Genomic DNA, 20,125 nt, shown 5'->3' with positions numbered 1-20,125 from the left:
AGTGCACGCGAGGCCTCGTGAGAAGGGAAGAGGGGCGGGGCCACGCTCGAGGCGGGAACGCCAGGCCCCGCCCCCCGCCGAGCGCGAGCCCTCGGTCGTCAACCGCCGGCGAACCCAGCCTTTAGGGTGTGAGCCGGGAAGGCCTCTTGGCCCGTTTTCCTGAGTACCTCCCCCTGGTTGAGGGCAAATGTTGAGAAAATGGTTTTGATTGCTAATATTTATTGAGGGCCTACAGTGAGTCAGGAACTGTCAAGCAAAGGTTTACTTGCCATTCCTCATTTAGATCTCGTGTAAATTCGTACAGCGTCCTATGAGGAAGTCACTATCATGAAATCCATTTTACAGAGGGGAAAATTAAGGCGCAAAGAAATTAAGTACTTGTTTGAGGTCGCAGTTCACAGCGTTTAAACCTGACCCTGTGGCCCTCTGAACCTTCCCAGACCTGCCGCCCACACGGAGCCTGTCAGTCTCCTCATTCTGGCGCAGCCCCCTGGGTCAGCTTCTCTAATTTCCTGCCCCAGGCTCCTCTAACCTCTCCATTATCCCTCATCCTTCATTCAGCTCGCTTGCTCGCTCAGGCTCTCTCACTTGTGCTCTCTTCCTCCCTCCCTCTCTCCCACCTTCCCTGCCTCCTTTTTAAACTATAGGGGCATTTATTGTTTGCTTAACAATTAAGTCTGGAGCTGGAGGTCCCAAAGCTTTTTAGTAGCTCTGTGGTCAAGGTTCTTTGCAGTTCTCTTTGCATTTCCCTCATGAGCACAAGGTAGCTGCAGAAATCCAAGGAGTACATCCAACTCAACAGCATCCCAAGCAGGAAGGAAGGGGAGGAGCCTTCAGTTAGGGAAGAAAACCTTTCCCAAAGTACCCAGCAGACTTTCCCATATGTCTCATGGGCCAGACTGGGTCACCTGCCATCTCTAGACCAATGAGCTAGATGTCTTCCATTTGCCCCCCAGATGCACATTCTGCTTTTTGACACCCTATTTAGACCAGTAAGTACTTCAGGGTTCCATATTCTCTGACTGCTTTCAGCCAATGAGGGGTCCCAGCAGGAGTTGCATGGGAGGAGGGGGACAACTACCTCTGACACCACTCCCACCTACTTTTCAAAGTGGACTGGAATGTAGTCATTAAGTGAATTATCTCAAAAGTAATATTTGATACTAAATAAATTACACCAAGTTTCTTCAATCTCTTGCAACAGAGAAGCTGATAGTCTGGGGTGGTGGGGAAGGAATCTCGGTCAGGCATGCAGAGCGGTAGAGAGTTTCATCTTTTCCTTTAGTACCAACTAGAGAGTTCTACTAGGAATACATAGAGGAATAGTGTGATCCAGTGCAGAAATTTTATATCCCTGGTCATCTTGTCAGCTGCCACCTTTCATGCTTAATATTAAAGTCCTGTCATTTTCTACGGCTTTTAAAAATCATTTATGCTTCCTCAGCTCTGTAGTGCAGCATCATTAAATATCAGGCATAACGTTCCTAACAAATGATACTTGGAACAAAATAGCAAACGTGCTTTGGTGACTCAGAGCTGATCAGAAATCGACTGAAATTTCATATCTCATATTTGTCAGGTTTTATAAGAGGGTACTATAAGCTTTGTCTAAGCAGCTCTAAAGGACTTGGGGAATGGGAGAAAGGTGCAGAGGCCTGTCTTCAGGTAGGGTAGAGCGGAGGAGAGGGGGAGAGCTATGGGAAGCCTTGAATTGAATCAAACCTTCATATGCAGTTATCTGTTCCATCCCTTTCTCTCTCTCTTTCTCTCTCTCTCTGTCTCTCGGTGACCTTGGGCTTCAGGTTCCTTATTTGTCAGAAGGAGGAAATAACATATTTCTAGCTCCTCCAATCTCGGAGTGTTGAGGTAATGATCAAATGAGATAATGGCTGAGAAAGTGCTTTGGAAAGACTATCAAAGTGAGGTATTTTAAAATTGACACTTACTGAGCACGTACGAAGTGCCTTAGGAGACACAAACATAAATATGACCCAGTCCCTACCCTGAGGAAGTTCATAATCCAGTTGAGATGATTAAGACATGCACACGTGAAAAGCAAATAGTACAAGGCAGCAAAAATGTGTCAAAAGAGCAGTTTAGATTATAAATACTTGAGAAACTTGGGCTCCTGGGTGGCTCAGTTGGTTAAGCATCTGCCTTTGGCTCAGGTCATGACCCCAGGGTCCCGGGATCCAGTCCCAGGCTCTTTGCTCGGTGGGGAGCCTGCTTCTCCCTCTGCCTGCGGCTCCCCCTGCTTGTGTACTCTCTCTCTTTCTCTGACAAATAAATAAAATCTTCTAAATAAATAAATACATACATACATACATACTTGAGAAACTTAAACTAAGGTAGAGAACCCTTTCTGAAGGAATGGATAGGAAAGACTATGAAATCAATCTTATCTTAACTGGGCCTAAAAGGAGAGAAAATTTGGATCATTTAGAAATGGAGGAAACATCCCAGCAAGCAGAAGCAGGGACAGGGAGTCCAAGCTGCCTCCTGGGTTCAAGAGGAGATAGGACTGGCTGAAGGGAAGGGGACTATATAGGCCAGTTCTACCTAACACTAGAACACTGAACCTATAGACCTTCTTGGCAATAAAAACTGCAGAAAAGTACTGATAAAAGATCTTACTATCACACACCATCTGGTGTCCTTGAGCAAGTAAGATTTGCCAGAGAAGCCCTAGAATTCATTCTCTTTCTCCCTCCCTCTCCCTCCTTCTCTCCTTTTTTTTTCTCTCCCAGATTAAAAAACAAAAACAAAAAACATGCACACAGGGGTACATGGCTGGTTCAAGAGGGAAGAGCATGGGGCTCTTGATCTCAGGGTTGTGAGTTCGAGCCCCACGTTGGGTGTAGATTAGTAAAAAAAAATAAAAATGAACAACAACAAACACACACACAAAAACATTTTTATTAGGTATTTTGACACACAATATTTAATATGTACGATTCATTAAGTTTTAACCTTAAGTATACACACTATCACCACAATCAAAATAGTGAACATAGGCATTATCCCCTAAATGTTTACTTGTGCCCCTTTGTAATTCTCTCGGGCCCCTCCCAACCACTGATCTGCTGTCACTATAGATTAGTTTGCACTCCCTAGAATTTCATATAAATGGAATCAAATAAAGATGTACTCTTTTTTGTCTGGCTTCTTTCACTCAGCATAATTTTGCAATTCATACATGTTGCTAGTATCAATAATCCATTTTTTTAGTTCATGTCTTTTTTACTGCTGAGAAGTAGTACAGAATCCTCTTTAAAACTTTCATTTGTTTGGGTTTGTAGTTAAGGGGGTGTTTCCTTCATAACCCTAGGTTACCTATCTCGGTGCTTGGCATACAGAGGCACTTATTTGTTGCAGGAGTGAATTTTGGCCACCCTCACAATGCTAATTCTTTATATAGTTTTGTTTGTTCAGTGGAATGCTTGACCTTTATAGGCCTGTCTCTTCATCAGTGTTGTTCATCTCACATTCTGCTATGCCATATGCAAAATACAATCACTCACGTCTTAAATGTTCTTTAATGATAAAGCCAAGAACATGCTCAAAAGTATTCCTGAGCTAGATTCCTGCAGGGAGTTGTGGGGGAGGGTGTAGAAAGATAAATTAGGCATAACTCCTGCCCACAATCTAGCTCTACTTTCTTGAAGACATTGCTCTTGATCAAGTATTCAAAAAACATTAACGTGTATGTTTTTAACTTGATGATAAATGTAAATGGGAGCCTGAGAAAAAGTTTACTTAACCTTTCAGACTTGGACATTCCTTTGCTGCATTGTTTGGAATTACAGAGAAGAATGGAGATTTGCTGAGAGCACCTGGAAGAACTCTGCCTCCCACACTCTAGCTGGGGAAACAAAATGGTGCCACAAAGACAGAAATTTCAGATGAGTATTTAGTACATATTCTATTTATCAAACTAATGGAAAGTTTCAAGTAGAATATGGTCTCACATGGAAAATTTAGGCTTAAATAACCAGTTTCAAAGCCAGGATGTTAAAATAGCAGGTGGACTGTGGAACCACACTTAACCAAGCGATCGTTTAGAAAATTTAAAAAAGAAAAGAAAAAAGCCATACCACTTTGAAAGTATCCGAAGACAAGTAGCAAGAATATATTTGTATTATGGATCCAGAAACTAGTTTCAGGAATGAAATTTACAGGCAGTCCCGAGGTTTTAGAATTATTTTCACGGGTGTTCACTGGAAAATGAAGGTATTCAGAGACACAACTACTGATGATTAAGCTAGGAAATTCCATGCCCATTGTAAGTACATGATTTAAGGAGGAAACAAGTGGATAAAGAAAATATGTAATCAACCATGACATCAAATGAAAATTTTAGAACAAATGTTCATAATGTGCCATTTTTCAATTGCTTAACCATTCCAAGGGGATTTCAAACCAAGCCCCCTCGTAGCTTCAAGGGTTGCCTGTCTCTTCATGGAAACTTTTGTTATACAAACTGAAATGAGCCTGGTTTTACTTTGAGACACCACTGTGAACTAGTATATAAATAAGGCCTGATAGGACATTTTGGATCTCAAAGAGAAGCTGAGAAATTTGGCTCAAAAAATGGGACAGATTGAAACAATTTTTACCAAAGGAATATGAGACAGTAAAGGAAATTGATTCAGAAGAAGACCAGTATCATTTTGAAAAGTTAGACATGAGGCACAATGTGTGCAGTTCTTGTTATAAGGATTGAGTGTGTTGTTGTAATGAGAAAACATGTGCCAGGCTGATAAAAGTATTTCCCTGGATTTTAAACTGGTGATGACACTATCTTATATTGAGTTGCATATGAAAGAGATTTCCTCCTTTAAAAACTGTATCAGGGGGCGCCTGGGTGGCTCAGTTGTTTAAGCGTCTGCCTTCGGCTCAGGTCATGATCCTGGAGTCCCGGGACCGAGTCCCGCATCGGGTTCCCTGCTCGGCGGGGAGTCTGCTTCTCCCTCTGCTCTCCCCCTCTCATGCTCTCTCTCTATCACTATCCCTCTCAATAAATCAATAAAAATCATTAAAAAAATAAAAATAAAATAAAATAAAAACTGTATCAGAACCAGTGGGAGAAACAGACCAACCAAAGGGCATTTGGAGTTTCATGCTTGGGAAGAACATACATTATAAATTTTGAAATGCCTCTTAAGATTAAGGTGTTATGGCAAATAAATAAATTTAAAAAAAGCAAAACCTTGAGGAAGTTAGCAATTTAGTATACTTTCTAAATTCCATTTACCAAAGAAAAAATTTTCCTAAACTAATTTACAGTATGCAACAATGGTAGCTAAGTAGATTAAGTATTACATCTGGGTTTCCCATGACTAGGTAGCCTTATAAAAAACCCAGGCATAGGGGGTGCCTGGGTGGCTCCAGTCGATTAAGCATCTGACTCTTGATTTCAACTCAGGTCATGATCTCAGGGTCATGAGATCGAGCCCTGAGTGGGGCTCCACACTCAGCGGGGAGTCGGCTTGAGATTCTCCCTCTCCCTCTGCCCCTCCCACTAGTCACGCTCTCTCAAATAAATAAATAAATCTTAAAACAACAACAACAACAACAACAAAAAACCCAGCCATAGTTAATTCTGGAATGGATGCTTTTTTTGGGCAGCATTTCAAAACTAATTTATTAATACCTTCAAATGATTATTAATGGGAGGCTCTATGGATGGGGAGCCCATCAGGATCATCCAAATCATCAAAAGTCTACAGAAGCCAGGCAGGTAAGCGGTGTGTGAAGCACACAGGGTGGTAGGGACTATGACAAATGAAAGGAGACCATACACCCAATAAAGGAGCAGCAGCCATCCCTTGGTTCCAAATACTTGCTGTCTTGTGAGACTGGAAGGGGGGTGTGTGTGACAGATCTTCTGATTATTCAAAAAACCTTAGAAATCCCACTCTTCATATACAATATCCAGATTTTTATGTGAAATCTCCTGAATTGTAAATATTGGCAATCAGTTATTTTATTTGCAACAGCGTATTATTACTACAGAGGCAGGACACGTGCATTGTATAAAAATAGAAAATGTAGGCCAACAATAATAAAACATACTCTCCCACTCAGAGATCACCACTGTTAACACCTTAATGCATATCCTTTCAGTTCTTTTTTATTCCATACATATATAGACACTTTGGAAACAAAACACGAGTCCCCTGTACTGGTTTCGTAACTGGCATTTTGTTAATGATTTTGACCTTTCCATCTCAGTAAATTTTCACCTCATCTAATTCCCTGTCCATATAAAAAAATTTTCCAGTTGACTCCAAATATCTTTTTTTCCTTTTTAAGTTTTTATTTATTTATTTATTTGACAGAGAGAGACAGAGCACAAGCAGGGGGAGCAGACGGCAGAGGGAGAGGGAGAAGCAGACTCCCCACTGAGCAGGGAGCCCGATACGGGGCTTGATCCCAGGACCCCGGGATCATGACCTGAGCCGAAGGCAGACGCTTAACCGACTGAGCCACCCAGGCGCCCCTCCAAATATCTTTTATAGCAATTTGCTTAAACCAGTAGGGAATCCAGGACCACACATTGTATCATTATTAGATAGCTTAAGTCTCTCTAATCTAGCAGTTTTGACTTTTTTGAAGATCATACTGACTTGGAAACAAACTAAGGATTGCTGGAGGAAGGTGGGTGGGGGCATGGGGTAACTGGATGATGGGCATTAAGGAGGGCACTTGATGTGATGAGTACTGGGTGTTATATGCAACTGATGAATTACTGAACTCTACCCATGAAACTAATGGTCTACTCTATGTTGCCTAATTGAATTTAAGTTTAAAAAAAGGAAGAAAAAAAAAATCATACTGACTTGCTGAAGAAGAGTTAGCCAGTTGTCCTGCAGAACGCCTCCCTTCCTAAGTTTGTCTAGTTGCTTCCTCTTAGCGTCTTTTACTTTCTCTGTTCCTGGCATGGCGTGTAAACTGTAAGCTCTATCTAACACCTCGGGGGGCGAGGGGGGCGGCGGGGTGGAGCTAGACTATACACTAGGTTGGGTTCTGTTTGCCTCACACCAGAACTGGTCGACTGGTTAGTGACACCAAGACCCATTCCAGGAAAGGGTGATGCCAAGACCATGTGCTGAGAGGCTACTTGACAATGTCCAGTTGTCCACCAACCGTTTCACTTATCGTTTTAACTCCAATAATCTTTGCCAGGATCAGTCAGGTATTCAAGTTCACAAAATGCTGTTCTTCCAATTCTTTTTTTTTTTTGTTCTTCCAATTCTGTCATTCTTTCTACATTTGTTAGCTGGCCTTTTCCCCCTCCTCAATGAGGGTTCAAATTAATATTATGAAAAATAACTCCCAGCGGGCCAAAGAATGCATTTGGGGGCAGGATTTGTCTATGGGCCGCCACCTTCTGATCCACAGTGTAAGTCCAACAAAGTCTCCCCCTTGTCATCTGTCCCCTGCAGCATTAGGTCTTTTGTTTGTGACACTCAATTACTTTGCACTTGGTGACATGTTGCTTGTAATCTTCTCAGACACTTGATGTGCGTATTTGTCTCCCTGGCTAGACGGTGACCTCCTCAAGGGCAGGGACTCTCCTGCAGCGTCTTTCCTTTGCTTCTCCTAACATGCTTTTATTGTCTCCTGGATTCCCTGGCTTTCCCACTAAAACTTTCCCTAGTTATTTATCATAATGAAGGGCTGATCTAATTTACAGTTTACTTGTGCTGTGGGAGTCCCTGTGATGAGGATGAGGGCTGGAGTGGGAGGGAAGAGGGGAAAGAAGCTCTCTATTAGTCCTCAAAGGCGGGAAAGTCATTTTCCAGCTGCATGACCTTGGGTAAGTGCCCTTATCACTGTTTCTGTTTCTTCATTTGGTAAAATGAGGTCACTGGGTTCTCTCTAAAGTCACACCCCGCTCGGCTCTAAGCATATGAGTCGAACCTGCACCTTTTGGATGTTCCTCCTAAGCCATGTCTCCCTGCTTGTATAGCTCCCTGGCTCCCTTCACATGGGGCAGTGCTGTCCTTTCTAAGCCTAGGTGGACAGAATCTGCCTTGGACGACTCTTCAAACACCAGTTAGACTGCTCTAATCCATCCATCCCAATGACAGTTTGCTCTTGTTTCCAAGGTCAAGCCTCAGTCCTTCACAACCAGGGCCAAGTGTGGATATCCCGAGGGCTCTACACCAGTAATTGGCATGGCAGAGGCCGTCTTAGGTCTTCCTTGGCTGGGAGGGAGAATGAAGAGGACAGAGGTTGCCCTTGCCATGGAGTCCCCTCACATTAGGGCTCTGAATGACCCCAGGCCCACTCTGGGGTCTGGATCCTTCTAAACAACAAAATGCTTTTGCTCACTGGTTTCTCCAATCCTTTTGTCTCAGTTCTATCAGTCTCCTTTCTCTCTTGTTATCCCTTCTTTATAGGTACAATCTCAAGGACCTCCTCCAGCTGGCTTTACGTGCCTGAAAATAGCTTTCTCTACTTTCTTGACTGAGGACAGTCTCCAGCCTGATTACAAATGGAATCTTACCATCTCCCTGGCCTAGAGAGCTCCAGGTGGTGAAGGGGGAAACGGGTCTCTAAGGAGTGAGGCAGAGAGAGAACCACCACCAGCCTTATTCTTCACAAACCACATTCAGGCCTGTGGTGAACGGGGCTGACCAGAGCAAACAGCCGAAGTCGGCCCCTATACCGTGATTCTCATCTAGAGACACAAAATGGATCTGTAATTCTTCCATTTCCCCCTCTCCCCATCTCAGGCCTAGTGGCTGCTAATGAAAATCAGGTGGTTAGTTGGCCAAACAAGGTCTACTTATTGCTGTATCCTTTGCAGTGCCCCAGGAATCTATCAGTTATAGATATGAAACAGAACGACTAAGGATGAGCAGTCTCCCAGCGAACAGGAAGAAGGCAAACTCTTGCAATGCAGGGCACACTTGGGAGACTGCCACGGTCTGCCTTCCCTGGGCCTGTCCTCATCAGATGTTAGCACTTGTTTTTCCTCGGGAAGGAAGGAGAGAGTAGCCCCAGTGTCAAGAAGTCTTGGGAAGCTCCAGGGCTGGCACAGATGAGCATAGACCCAGAAAGGAATCAGCCAGTCAGCAACAGATGGGAGGCTGAAATCAGAGTTAGAAACGAAGGGTCGGAGCGGACACGACCCCCAAGAGTCAAAGAAAGGATGGATGTAAAGTTATACGTGCTTGCCTGGATTTCCCAGTCCTGGAGCGGCCTGGTGAGAAAACTGCCCAGTCAGAGTCTTTGTATTCACTTATTTAATAATAATAATAATTCAGAAGAAGCAATCCCAGCTGTAGACCAAGTTATCTAGTCTCAGAACATTTATCACTCCAAAAGTGCATCTCCTCCGGCAGTCAGTGGTATGAATGTGAGCTCTTCCTCTCAATCATACCCTCATGCACAGGCCTCTTCTCTGCGACCCCAGCGTGGCTGACACAGCCACCTTAGAATAACCCCTAAATGCGGAATTTCTGTTCTCAGGAGTCACCATTTCCAGTATGAAACTCTTAGTGACAAAGAATGAAGACTAAGGATCAAAGATTATCAGATTAATTTGCCTAAAACCAACTCACCTAGAGACAATTAGTCTCAAATATTTATCAAATCTGCAGCATTTCAAAAGGATTTAGCAGAGTCACCCTTTCACTTTTTATTGCTCTTGTCTATGTAACCTTTAATTGTTAGCCAACTGAATATGCCACATGCTTGTTCATTTGTTTAGAATACATTGGCATTTTTAACAGCAGGAATGTAGAAGTTAGGCCAAAGCATCAAAATCATATGAGCTCCATTACGTTTTCCAAGGCATCTAATTTGTAAAGGGATATTAGATTAAGAAACACAAAAACTGATACACAAAATGTCTGTACCAATTAATTATATTTATTGCTAGGAACTTTAAACTTTTTTGAAAAATGTCGGAAAAGTAGATAACATAGGAAAAGATGTCCGTAAAAGTAGGAAACAATCTCATTTACAAAGTGCTGCAAATTTGATAAATTTATGTTGACAGTAACTCAGAAGTACTGTTGGAGGAATAGATATAAATCCTTAAAACACCCAAAACATAATAGAACACCTAAGTGAACACCTAAACGGTTCCCCAGATGGAACCGAGCTTTTGGCAAACTGGTCATTAAGTGATGTAAACTTTGGCAGCTCTCTCTGCCCACGGGTCCTGTCCCCGCGCTTTCAATAAAACCATCCTTTCTGCACTGAAAAAAAAAACCAGTGCAGTTGAAGGGTGTAAGTGTTCCATGAATTGCCTTTAAGGGACCAATTTTAGCCAAACGGACTAGAGCCAGGTCAAAGCGTGTCGCCCCTCTGGCTCCCCAGAACCTCAGGGCTTGGGAGTTGCAGTGGCTGGAATCCTGGATCCCTCTGCAGGGTGGCAGGTCTGGAGTGGGGGGCTCCTGTGAGGGGACGGGGATGACAGTGTCCTGAGAAGAAGGGAGTGAGAGAGCGAGTGTGCCTCTGCGTGTGTACGGTGGGCTGGAGGGCTCCGTGCACCCGCACCTGGGCGCGTGGCCTAGCCTGAGGCCTCCTGCACCCCCAAAGGCCCACTCGTTACGTCCCCAAGCCGAGGAGAAGAGGAACCCAGGACAGGCACCCACCCGGCCTTCCCAGGCCCACGTGAGTCCCTGAGAGACATGCAACACAGGCAGCAGGTCCACCCGAGCTGCCCCCGCTTCCCAGCACAGGGGTGAGCGGCTCTCCTGGTCCTTAGAGAGAAGGTCACCAAGAAACAACTCATGAATAAGGTCCAGTTTCCACCTCTTCATCCAGATACAGAGATAAGATACTGTGGTAAGAACCTGCTGACCCCGTATCTGACCCACGTGAGGGGTGCAAAAGACTGAGGAGTGTTCATAATGTCCTCTCTTCCTATAATCCAAAGCCAGAACATTGCTTGACCTGTGCATAAACGGATACTGGAGATACAGACTAAAATCAGACCTTTAGAAAGTCCTGGAACCTGCCTGCCCGAGTGTATGCTACAGCTCAGGCTGTGCACACGGGAAGCAAGCCAGTCACCCCACCGTGGCAATCGGAAGGGTCCTTCTCCACAGTCCATCTGGAATGTCGTATCTTTGGGTCTCTGGCCCGTGGGGCCCTCCCCAGAGGACTCTTCTGCCTGACCTGGGAGCACGTTCCTGGCCTCAGCTGGCCTCAGAGGGGCCCTCTGGCCAGAGCAACTTGTCAGGGGTGGCGAAGGCAGCAGCGGGGACCGCAGTTCAGATATAGTTGGCAGGGGGCTGTCGGGCACTGAGCCGCTGCACGTGACAGCCGTGGCAGAGCAAGTGCCCATCCAGAGGGAAGCAGCAGCAGCCCTCCTCGTCACTCAGCTGCATCCGGCAGTCCTAGGGAAGAAGGACACCTAGTTCACCTCAGCCCGGACACCTCGGACATGTTGGGAGTCTGCCCTGCTCCACACCAGCCTCCTAAGGACTGGAAGAAAGGGGGTGGGGTTGGAAGCGATGGACTCCCGGAGGAGAAGCCCGAGAAAATACCTCAGCGGGACAGCAGGTGTCGCTGCTACAGCAGAAATAATGAGCCGGCCTCCCATCTGCAGGGGTTACCAGGAGTCCCCAGTTTAGTCTTGCCTCTGGGGAAGCCAGATGCAGAAAGGACTAAACCCCCAGGAGCAGAGAGCCTGGCTGGAGGACGGGAGGACGGGAGAGATACTGGGGACGGGGCGGAGCACCTTCCTGGTTTCCATGCCTCAGACCTCTCCTACAGACTCGGGCAGTCCAGGGACATGCCTCTTCCCCCAGCCCGTTCCCCTGCTCCAGATTCTCCTCCAGGAGCCCTGGCTCCTAGCACTCACCTCACAGTGGTAGCACTCAAAGTGATAATCTCGGTCCATGGATATCACCCTCACAATGTCCTCACAGCCCTGAAATGATGCAGACCCCATGGGATGAGCGCAGCATGACAACCCCGATTCTGCCCTCCCCGCTACGGGCCCCTTCCCACCCCAGTGCGAAGATCATATGGAGGGCCTCCAGAGAGAGCGCTCTGCAATCGTCTGTAGCTTTGAGATGGCCTCTGCAAGTCCTCCTAAAACTTTCCCCTCCCCTTCCTTGGTGCTGCCTCCAGGAGGGCATGTCCTCTCACAGTTTTCCCTCCGTCCAGCAGCTCTGGCCTTACCTACCTTTCCGAGCTGTGCGGAGGGAAAAGGGGCAGGCAGCCCAAGTAAAGTAAGCTAGGCTGGGGACGAGGAGATCCAGTAGGATCTGGTTCCTCACTGGCTTTTGGATTCTCTCCCTAGGCAAATGTGTAGCACACATAGCATAAATCATTGCCGACATCTTCCTACCAGCCCTGAGGATTCTTCCCACCTTTTTCTAGCCCCTACATCTGGGATCTGGTGACCCTGACCTCAAAGAAAGGAAGTCTCCTCCTCTGGACTGGGAGAGACGGGATGAAGCCTGGGCCCAGTGAGGCTGTCAGACATGTCCAGGCCCGGATGTTCGGGTCAGGGTGGTGACCCTGAGAGCAGAGTCACACGGGAATCTTCAGAGTACATTCCTCAGCACCACCGCCTCCCGCGGGAAGCCGGGCCATATGTCCCCATCCCCTTCCCAGGGGCAGCGGCGCTGGCTGCCCCGCAGGAGAACCCAGACATACTGACCTCTGAGGGGAGGATGGGTTGGCCGCAGGCCGCACACTTAGGAGCATAATTTCTGAAAAAGAGAGGGCCGCGAGAGAGGAGTTGAGGTTGGGGAACCCCCGAGGCCAGTTCCACACCACATCCCATGGGGGTAGACTCACTTGTGGTAGTCAGTGACACAGTACACCTGGTTGGAGAAGTCCACTGTGAAGGGGATGCCATCTAGACACTTGTTGCAAACGATGCATCGGAAGCAGCCTGGGTGATAGGACTTCCCCATGGCCTGCAGGATCTGGCTCACGGGGTGGGAGGAGAATCAATCAGTCTCCCTCTAGTCTCAGTTCTCCAGCTACCCAGGGTGCTCGCCACTGCCCCCCAACCTCATCCAACTCCCTGCCCTCCTCCCAGAACAATGCTATGTAATCGGAGGGGCCTAGGACTCTTAAAACAGAGGCAGGGGGAGCGCCTGGGTGGCTCAGTCATTAAGCGGCTGCCTTCGGCTCAGGTCAGGATCCCAGGACCCATGATCGAGCCCCGCATCGGGCTCCCTGCTCAGCGGGAAGCCTGCTTCTCCCACTCCCCCTGCTTGTGTTCCTGCTCTCGCTCTCTCTCTCTCTGTCAAATAAATAAATAAAATCTTAAACAAACAAACAAACAAAAAACAGGCAGAAACCTTGAAAACGGTCTTAGAGAGCAGCCAGGCCAGTGGTTCTCGCCCCAGGCTGCATATTAGGATCACCGGGGGAGCTTGTAAAACCCATCAATGCCTGGGCCTCACCCCAGAAGTTTTCATCACAATCTCTGACGACGACCCAGGCACTGGTCATATTCTTTACTTCTTCCCGGGTGATCTGCTAGGGTTGAGGACCGCTGATCTAATCCTATTCCTCCTTCATATGGAAAAAAAAACCCCAACAACAACCCTGAGTTCTAACCGAGCCCAACCAGTAGCAGGAAGGGGATTAAGACCCAGGACTCCGCACTCCTAGCTTGGCTGTGCGTGCAGAATGAGGCAGGGACCAGATCACAGAGGCTTGGGGATGGCAGGATTAGGGGTTCAGACTTGACCCCACCGGCAGAGGGAAGCCACTGTAAACCGTTGCTCTGGGGAAGAATGAGAGGAAAGCGACTCATGCAGTGATAGGGTTCCTCCCTCCACCTTTCCTTAGTACCCACTTAGACCCTGGTTCTACCCATCAGCTCCCCCAGCCTCAGAGAGTCTCAGCTGACGACACTTTGCTTACCTTCTCCAAAATCAAGTGACCACAGACACAGCATTTCTCAGCTGCCTCCTGAAACCCTGAAAACTAGGGACAAAGAAAAGACCAAGGCAGGATATTACAAGTAGAGAACGACCTGATGGGTGGAACCCCAGTGAGCCGCCAAGAAGGGGGGGGTCCCAGCATGGGAGCCATTCCAGGCCCGGGGGACCCCTCACTCACCAGATAATCTTCCTCACAGTACACGGAACCATTGACGCTGTAGAAAGCCTTGCAGCGCAAAGTTCGCCCTAGAAGCAGCAGACAAGGGACTGGAGCCATCCCAGGGTCCGTGTACAGGGCGTCCCCGCCCCAGGGTCACTGCTCTCCAATGTCGCATGACGTATTTAAACCTGGACTTCAGTGCCCGTGCTCCTCACTGCTGTGTGTCCTCCCTCTCTACACAAAAATCCCATCTGGCGCAATTCCAATTTACTTTGGTCTCATTCCTGCCAACTTCCCCTCTCCTCTGCTCGCTGCTCCTCCAGTTCCTGCCTCAACAGTTTTCTAGGATCCCGCCCTCCCTCGATGAGTGCCTTCCTATCCAGTGCATGTGGAGCCACCAGGGAGAGCAAAGCCAACCCCAGGCTGGGGTGCAAGGTGAAGGAGCTCTGAACAAGGTGCCATCCAATGCCCAGGGTGGGGGTCGCTCTGTTGCAGGCCTTGCCCTCTGGGACCTTCCAACCGAAGGGCCTCTGCCTATGCACAGCCATCCTGCTCCCCTAGCCCTGTCTGTCTTCTTCCAGGGACAGGCTCAGTAGAGGTCAGGAAATATTGGCATTACTGTTGGGGACAAAGTGCTTTGCTTGGGAGCAAAGTCATTTCCCTTCCCCCCTGCACTAGACTGCTCCCCCAAGCTTAGAGGAACCCAGAGAATCCAGGATCTTCTGTGAGCAGACAAGGCATGTGACCAACACTTAGGAACTGCTCCAGGGTGTCTAAATTGTCAGGGAGAGGGGAGGAGTGAGACCCAGGGTGGAGAACGGGCAAGTGTGCCACCTCCTCTGCCCTCTTCTGATCAAAATCTCTTCTACCTCTGCCCAATGGTTTGGAAAAGCTGACTTAGAAACTCATGAGACACAGTGCGGGTACAGAGAGGGAAAGAGGCACACCCAGAAGAGGCCCTATACACAGGACAGACAGATGGAGGAACCTAAGAGAACCAGGCAGAGGTGGGGGGCGGCAGGGGGCGGGGGTGCTGGTGGTGGCTGGAGTAGGGGAGAGAAAAGCTGAGTGCTGGAGTCAGACAGGCAGAGATAGGAGATTAAAGGTTTAGCAAAGGAATCAAGAGTGGGCAAGCAGTGGGGAGGGGTAATGAGGGAGGTGAGGGAAGGGTTGGGGAGTTGAAGCCGCTGGGAGCACCCCCCCCCAGGCGGGCCTCCTGAGCTAACAGTGGCGGGCATTCCTGGAGCGTGATGTCATCAGCTTGGCATGGCCCTGTGGCCTGCACTCCAGCGAGGTGGCTGAACTCTGACCAGCCAAGAGAAAACCCCCTCTCTCCGCCCCCCAGGGCTCCCCACTCCCCCAGCCCACCCCCACCCTTCCCACATTCCAGTCTTTCACTGTCGCCCCAGGCAACTCAGACTGCCCAGGACCAAACCCCACCAAGGAGAGGCCGAGGAGGCCGGGCTGGAGTCCAGGCTGGGCAAGCAAGGAGGCAGAAGAAAGAGGGAGGAACAGAGGGGAGGAAAAGAGGCTGAGTGGAGGAAGGGAGGGCTGACCCCAGAAAGCAGACCCACCATGGGGGCTGGAGAGGCAGAGGAGGGCAGGTGGGGCAGTAGTGGGCAACCAGACACATGGGGGCGGGACCCGAAGAGGCACAAGCTCTGCTTTCCCGGGACCCTTGAGAGTGTGTATGCGTGTGGGGCGTGCCTGAGGCCTCAGCCTGCCAGTGCACAAGGCCTAGGGGTCCACTCACCACAGGAGCAGCAGACAAAGCACTGGGTGTGGTAGAGGCTGTCCAGGGCCTGGCAGGCGTTGCTCTGCCCATAGATGCCTTTGTTGCACTTAATACAGGTGCCTGAGGGGAGAGAAGAGGTTGTCAGCATCACACCCGACACCCCCAGCTCAAAACCAGGGATTCAGGATCCTTCCTGACTGCTCTTTCCTGATTGTTCCAGAGGACCACCAGTCCCAGACTTCCTTTGATGGGCTCCCTCCTGGGAAGAGAGGAGAATGAGAAATGGAATGCAGCAAGGTCTTGGCTGAGCAGACCCATCCCTGTTTACTGATTAATCAACAGATATTTTCTGAGCATCTATTTTGTGCCTGGCAAAAATATGGTGCCCGATACTGTGGAAAATTGGGAGAGAGTCAAAAATATGGTCCTTGACCTGCAAATGTGCAGATTCTGTCAGGGAGAAAAGACTAACAGGCAAGGGTATGACCCCCGTTGCACTGTGTGGGACAAAGAGTCAGAGATGCCAGTCCATAATGGCCCAGCAGTGGCCTCCTAGAGGCCTAGAAAGCCTCTCTGGGACCTCAGTTTCCCCATCCGTAAAACGAGCTGCTATATGGCTACAGAATGACTTTTTACTGCTCCACACCTCTAGGTTTCCAAGGATGGAAAGAAGGATATGGCTCAGCAGAGGGCCCTATGCAGAGGGGACCATGTGAGCATGACTCCTGTGGGGAGGTGGCTGCTAAGAATGTAGGGTGTGTTCCAGGCACTGGAGGTTGCACAGGAAGGTGGGGGAAGGGTGACAGAATCCCTAATGTCTCCCTGAAATCTATCACGGGAAGGATAGAGCTGAACTGCTCTTCTCTGACAACCCCCCTCCTAAAATACATACACCTGGCTCTGGCACCCACCTTTCCTGGGTGTGTTCTTCCCTCCCTCCACTCCCCAATTCCAGGCTCATGAGTGAGGGCTAGGGCCTGTCTTTGGGGAGCAGATCCCAACGGGCCCGCCTCACCCCGCCCCACCTCTCCCCCTCGGCACACTGCCATACTCCTTGCCTGTTAGGGCCCATCCCAGTCTTTGCCCAGGGGCTTGGGAGCCCGTGCAGCAGCTGCAGCAACTGATGGGCCCAGGCCTGTCCTGCTCCCACCCTCTGGCAGCTGGCAAGGCTGGAGCCAAGGAAGAGGGCCCCTAACTAGGGGCCAGAGTAGGAGGGTACAGTCAGGCTGGGAATTCTGTCAGAGGAGGCAACCTGACTCTCAGGGAGAAAAAGCCTCTACCTCTGGGGTCAAAATGCCCATAAGACTGAGCCAAGATTGCCATGCCAGGGGGGCCCATCAGAGCATTTCTTTGGGAAGCCTTGGACATTATGCGAAGACAGGTGCAAACTGCTCAGACATGTCCACCTAGCCTCCTCTAACCCAGCATATCCACACCTAGGTTCTTCCTGCCATTTTATTGCACTCTGTCCAAGCTCCTTTCTTCCTTTTCACTCTGATGGCTTGGCCAAAGAGACTTCTTTGCCCTTAACCGCCACTTCTCATGGGCCCCAAAAGGAAACTGCTAAAAGGACCTGGTCACTTAGTCTCCCTTGACCAAAGCGTCATCTACTCTAGGTTTTCCTCTCTTAGGATGGGAGGATTGGGGTTGAACGGGGCAGGGAGGGCCCTGTCGGCCTGCAGCCCTGCTACCTCTCAACTTCCGCCTCAACCTGCCCTCCCTGGCTAGGTTCCTCTCCCTCTCCCCATTTCTAGCCATAGAGGTCTAGAGCATGGGGTCTAGGGCAGGAACATGGATGGTGGGAAAGGTGAGGAGAGGCCCAAGGCCTTCCATTTCTTTTCTTCCCACCGTATTAGCATTTCTTTATATAACGAAGTGGTGGCTGTGGGTCTTAGCTAAAAAGATCCTTCAAGATCCCAATATCCCCCGGTAGCTGAGACATATAATCAATCAATACTCCTTAAAGGTAATCGCGTGCGGGAGAGAGCGAGCGACCAGGTTTCCTTAACAGCGGCAGAAAATAATGTGCCATTTCTAGCCTGAATTCTGAGCAGGTTGTGGCCCAAACTGAAGGCCAGGTTATTCCTGGCAGTTACACAGGGTCGTTAACCTGCTAGGGATGCTAGTGTCCAGGTGGTCACGGCTTCTGCCCTGACTTCCGGAGGATGGGGAAAGTAGAAGCGGACACCACCAGGTCTCCGCTTAAATGCCCACGCACGCAGCAAGCCAGCAGGACTGGGACGAGCCGGCGGCAGGGTCCCTGCTTTCCGTCCCAGAGCGCTTCACCCTCCCTCCCAGGCTCCATTTCCCCGACCGCGGCCACGGCTCCGCGCGTGTTAGCAAACAGCACCCCCCCACACACACCCCGCCCCACCGCACCCCACCCTCCGCCCCGCGCCGCGCCGCGCGGCCGACCCCGCCCGCGGGCACCTGGAGCGCCCGGGCAGGAGCCGGCACGCACGCGGCCCGCCCGCCCCGCCCCCCACCCGCGCATTCCCCGAATTCCTGCGGGCGGAGCTTGGGCCCGGGTGGGGGCGCGGCGCGCAGAAGCCTGCCGGGGCACCGCCGCCAAGGGGGGAGCAGAATGCGGGGATGCTCTCACTCCCCACTTGGTCCCCTCCCGACGAGGCCTCCTACCACGAAAAACGGAGGCTCTAAAGCTTCAACTGGGACTCACGAGATAATCAGGGGGGTCGAGAGTAGCAGGAATAAGGAACCCCTGGTCCATTTGAGACCTGGTGGGAAGGGGAAATCCCTCTTGTCTCTTTTCTAGCTCCGCGTCTCCGCCTCCGACTTCCCGGCGCCGGCAATTTGGGCCGTCGGGGCAGTGGGGAACGAAAGCGGTGACGGGTCCCGTCCCGTCCCTAACCACTTCTCTCACTCACCGAAGTAGTCCTCTCTGGCCTCCGGCTCCCGCATCCGGGCCCGGGCAGCCTCTGGAACGAACGGACCCGGCGGCTCCTCGAGACCCGACGGCTCAATCCCCGAGGGTTCCCCGCGGGCGCCGGCTTCTCGCCCTCCCGTGCCCACCGTCAGGCGCAGCAACGCTGTTAGCTCATCCTGGTATCGGGCGCCCGCGGCGCAGTCCCCGTAGCCGGTCACTGAGTGTCGTCCGGGTTGCGCCCCACGTCTCTCCAAGGGCCCTGCCGCTCCCACTCCGGCCCCGGCTAGAGCTCCGGGGCTGCCCAGGGCCGGGGGATATGAGTGGCGGCTTTCCTGGCAGCCGAACCCCGCGGGCCGGTGAGCGCACAGTCGGTCCAGGGCAGCGTGGAGCTCCGGGTAGGCGGACGGCACCCCTCCAGGGGAATAGCCCGCTGGAGCTCCAGCCAGGGGAGGGCCAAACAGGCAGGGCCCGGCGGGCAGGGGGCTGCCGTGGCGCTGGTCGTAGCCCATGCTGATGCCGCTGGTACGATTGCTGCAGGGTCGGCTACCTCCGGCTCCGCCTGCCCCCGCCCCGTCCAGCAGCAGGCTGCCGCGGGGGCTGGACGGCTTGCTGGCGTCGCTGGCTGAGCTACTGGCGAAACTGGAGCGGGGGCTTAGGGCTGGGGCCGTGGTCTCCAGCCGAAAGTCGGGGGGCAATGACTGAGGTAGAGGCAAGGCCCGGGTGGGAGGCGGCCCCCCGGGAAAGGAGCCTTCGTAGCGCTGCGCCTCAAAGGAGCCGCGCGGGTTCCGCTCAGCGTCCAGGGGGCCCTGCTCTCGGGCTGGCTCCAACGGCTCATCCCCAGGTCCCCCAGTAGCTCCACGGGGCCCTGATTTCCTAGGAACCCCCAACCCACTCAGGCGCCCCTTGCCCGGCCCGGGGGTCCCATCAGACCCAGACCGGCTAGATTCACCCTTTCTGCGGCCGAACTTGGCGCTGCCGGAGTCCGAGAGCCTTAACTTCTCCAGCAGGCGACTGGCTTTCTCCCCTAACCGCTCCATGCCCTCGGGCCTGGGGCCTCCAGCCCCCTCCCCGCCCGGCACCCTGCAGCGTCTCGGCGGCCGCTTCTCTTTCCCAGCGGCCGGACTCCGGTTCCCCGGGGGCACGGGGTAGGCACAGGGGTTTAGCCGGCGGCCCGGATGCCCGGCGCCGGGAATCCCGCAGCATCCCCCAGCGAGAGGGGCTGCTTCCCCCCGCGCATCAGGGGTTAAGCGGAGCTAGAAGGGCCTACGGCCGCGGCTGTCCCGTCCGCAGGTCTGTCTGTTCACGCGTCCACTCGCCCGGCCGCCCCACTCTCCCCGGCCCCCGCCCCCCTCGCTCTCACACTCAGCACAGACCGAACTTCTCTCCCAAACTTTTGTCTGCCTGGCCGGATCTACTTTCCGGGAGGGGCGGAGCGCTGTGTGCGAGAGGAACGGGGGTGTCTGCGC

The 20,125-nt window shown here is 51.1% G+C and overlaps 1 protein-coding gene across 4 annotated transcripts; it reads right to left on the bottom strand.

Moving 5' to 3' along the window:
- Positions 1–8,994: 8,994 nt before the first annotated feature.
- Positions 8,995–20,125, bottom strand: AJUBA (ajuba LIM protein). Of its 4 annotated transcripts, none has more exons than XM_081830760.1 (9): positions 18,661–20,109; positions 15,794–15,895; positions 14,059–14,126; positions 13,861–13,923; positions 12,778–12,908; positions 12,638–12,689; positions 12,385–12,495; positions 11,831–11,899; positions 8,995–11,363 (listed from the first exon to the last, which is right to left on the bottom strand). In XM_081830760.1, exons 1-9 carry the CDS (start codon positions 19,694–19,696, stop codon positions 11,238–11,240), a joined length of 1,758 nt encoding a protein of 585 aa, XP_081686886.1. In that variant the 5' UTR covers positions 19,697–20,109; the 3' UTR covers positions 8,995–11,237. The 4 variants fall into 4 exon arrangements, with proteins under 4 accessions (XP_081686886.1, XP_081686888.1, XP_081686887.1 ...); XM_081830761.1 differs by having other exon boundaries at positions 11,312–11,451; positions 18,661–20,125; XM_081830762.1 differs by lacking the exon at positions 12,385–12,495 and having other exon boundaries at positions 18,661–20,057.

This window comes from Leptonychotes weddellii, chromosome 9 (assembly GCF_054177405.1).
Source record: "Leptonychotes weddellii isolate Sample4059 chromosome 9, ASM5417740v2, whole genome shotgun sequence".
Classification (NCBI taxonomy): domain Eukaryota; kingdom Metazoa; phylum Chordata; class Mammalia; order Carnivora; family Phocidae; genus Leptonychotes; species Leptonychotes weddellii.
Note: the sequence above shows the minus strand (reverse complement) of the source record. Positions and strands in the feature narration are given on the sequence as shown.

Excerpts from the sequence above, each read along its gene's own strand:
- AJUBA (XM_081830760.1), bottom strand. The coding sequence starts at position 19,696 with ATGGAGCGGTTAGGGGAGAAAGCCAGTCGCCTGCTGGAGAAGTTAAGG. Across the intron at positions 13,924-14,058 it reads ACTGTGAGGAAGATTATCTG|TTTTCAGGGTTTCAGGAGGC; the intron begins GTGAGTGAGGGG and ends CTTTGTCCCTAG. Across the intron at positions 12,496-12,637 it reads AACCCATCCTCCCCTCAGAG|GGTCACCACCCTGACCCGAA; the intron begins GTCAGTATGTCT and ends CTCTGCTCTCAG.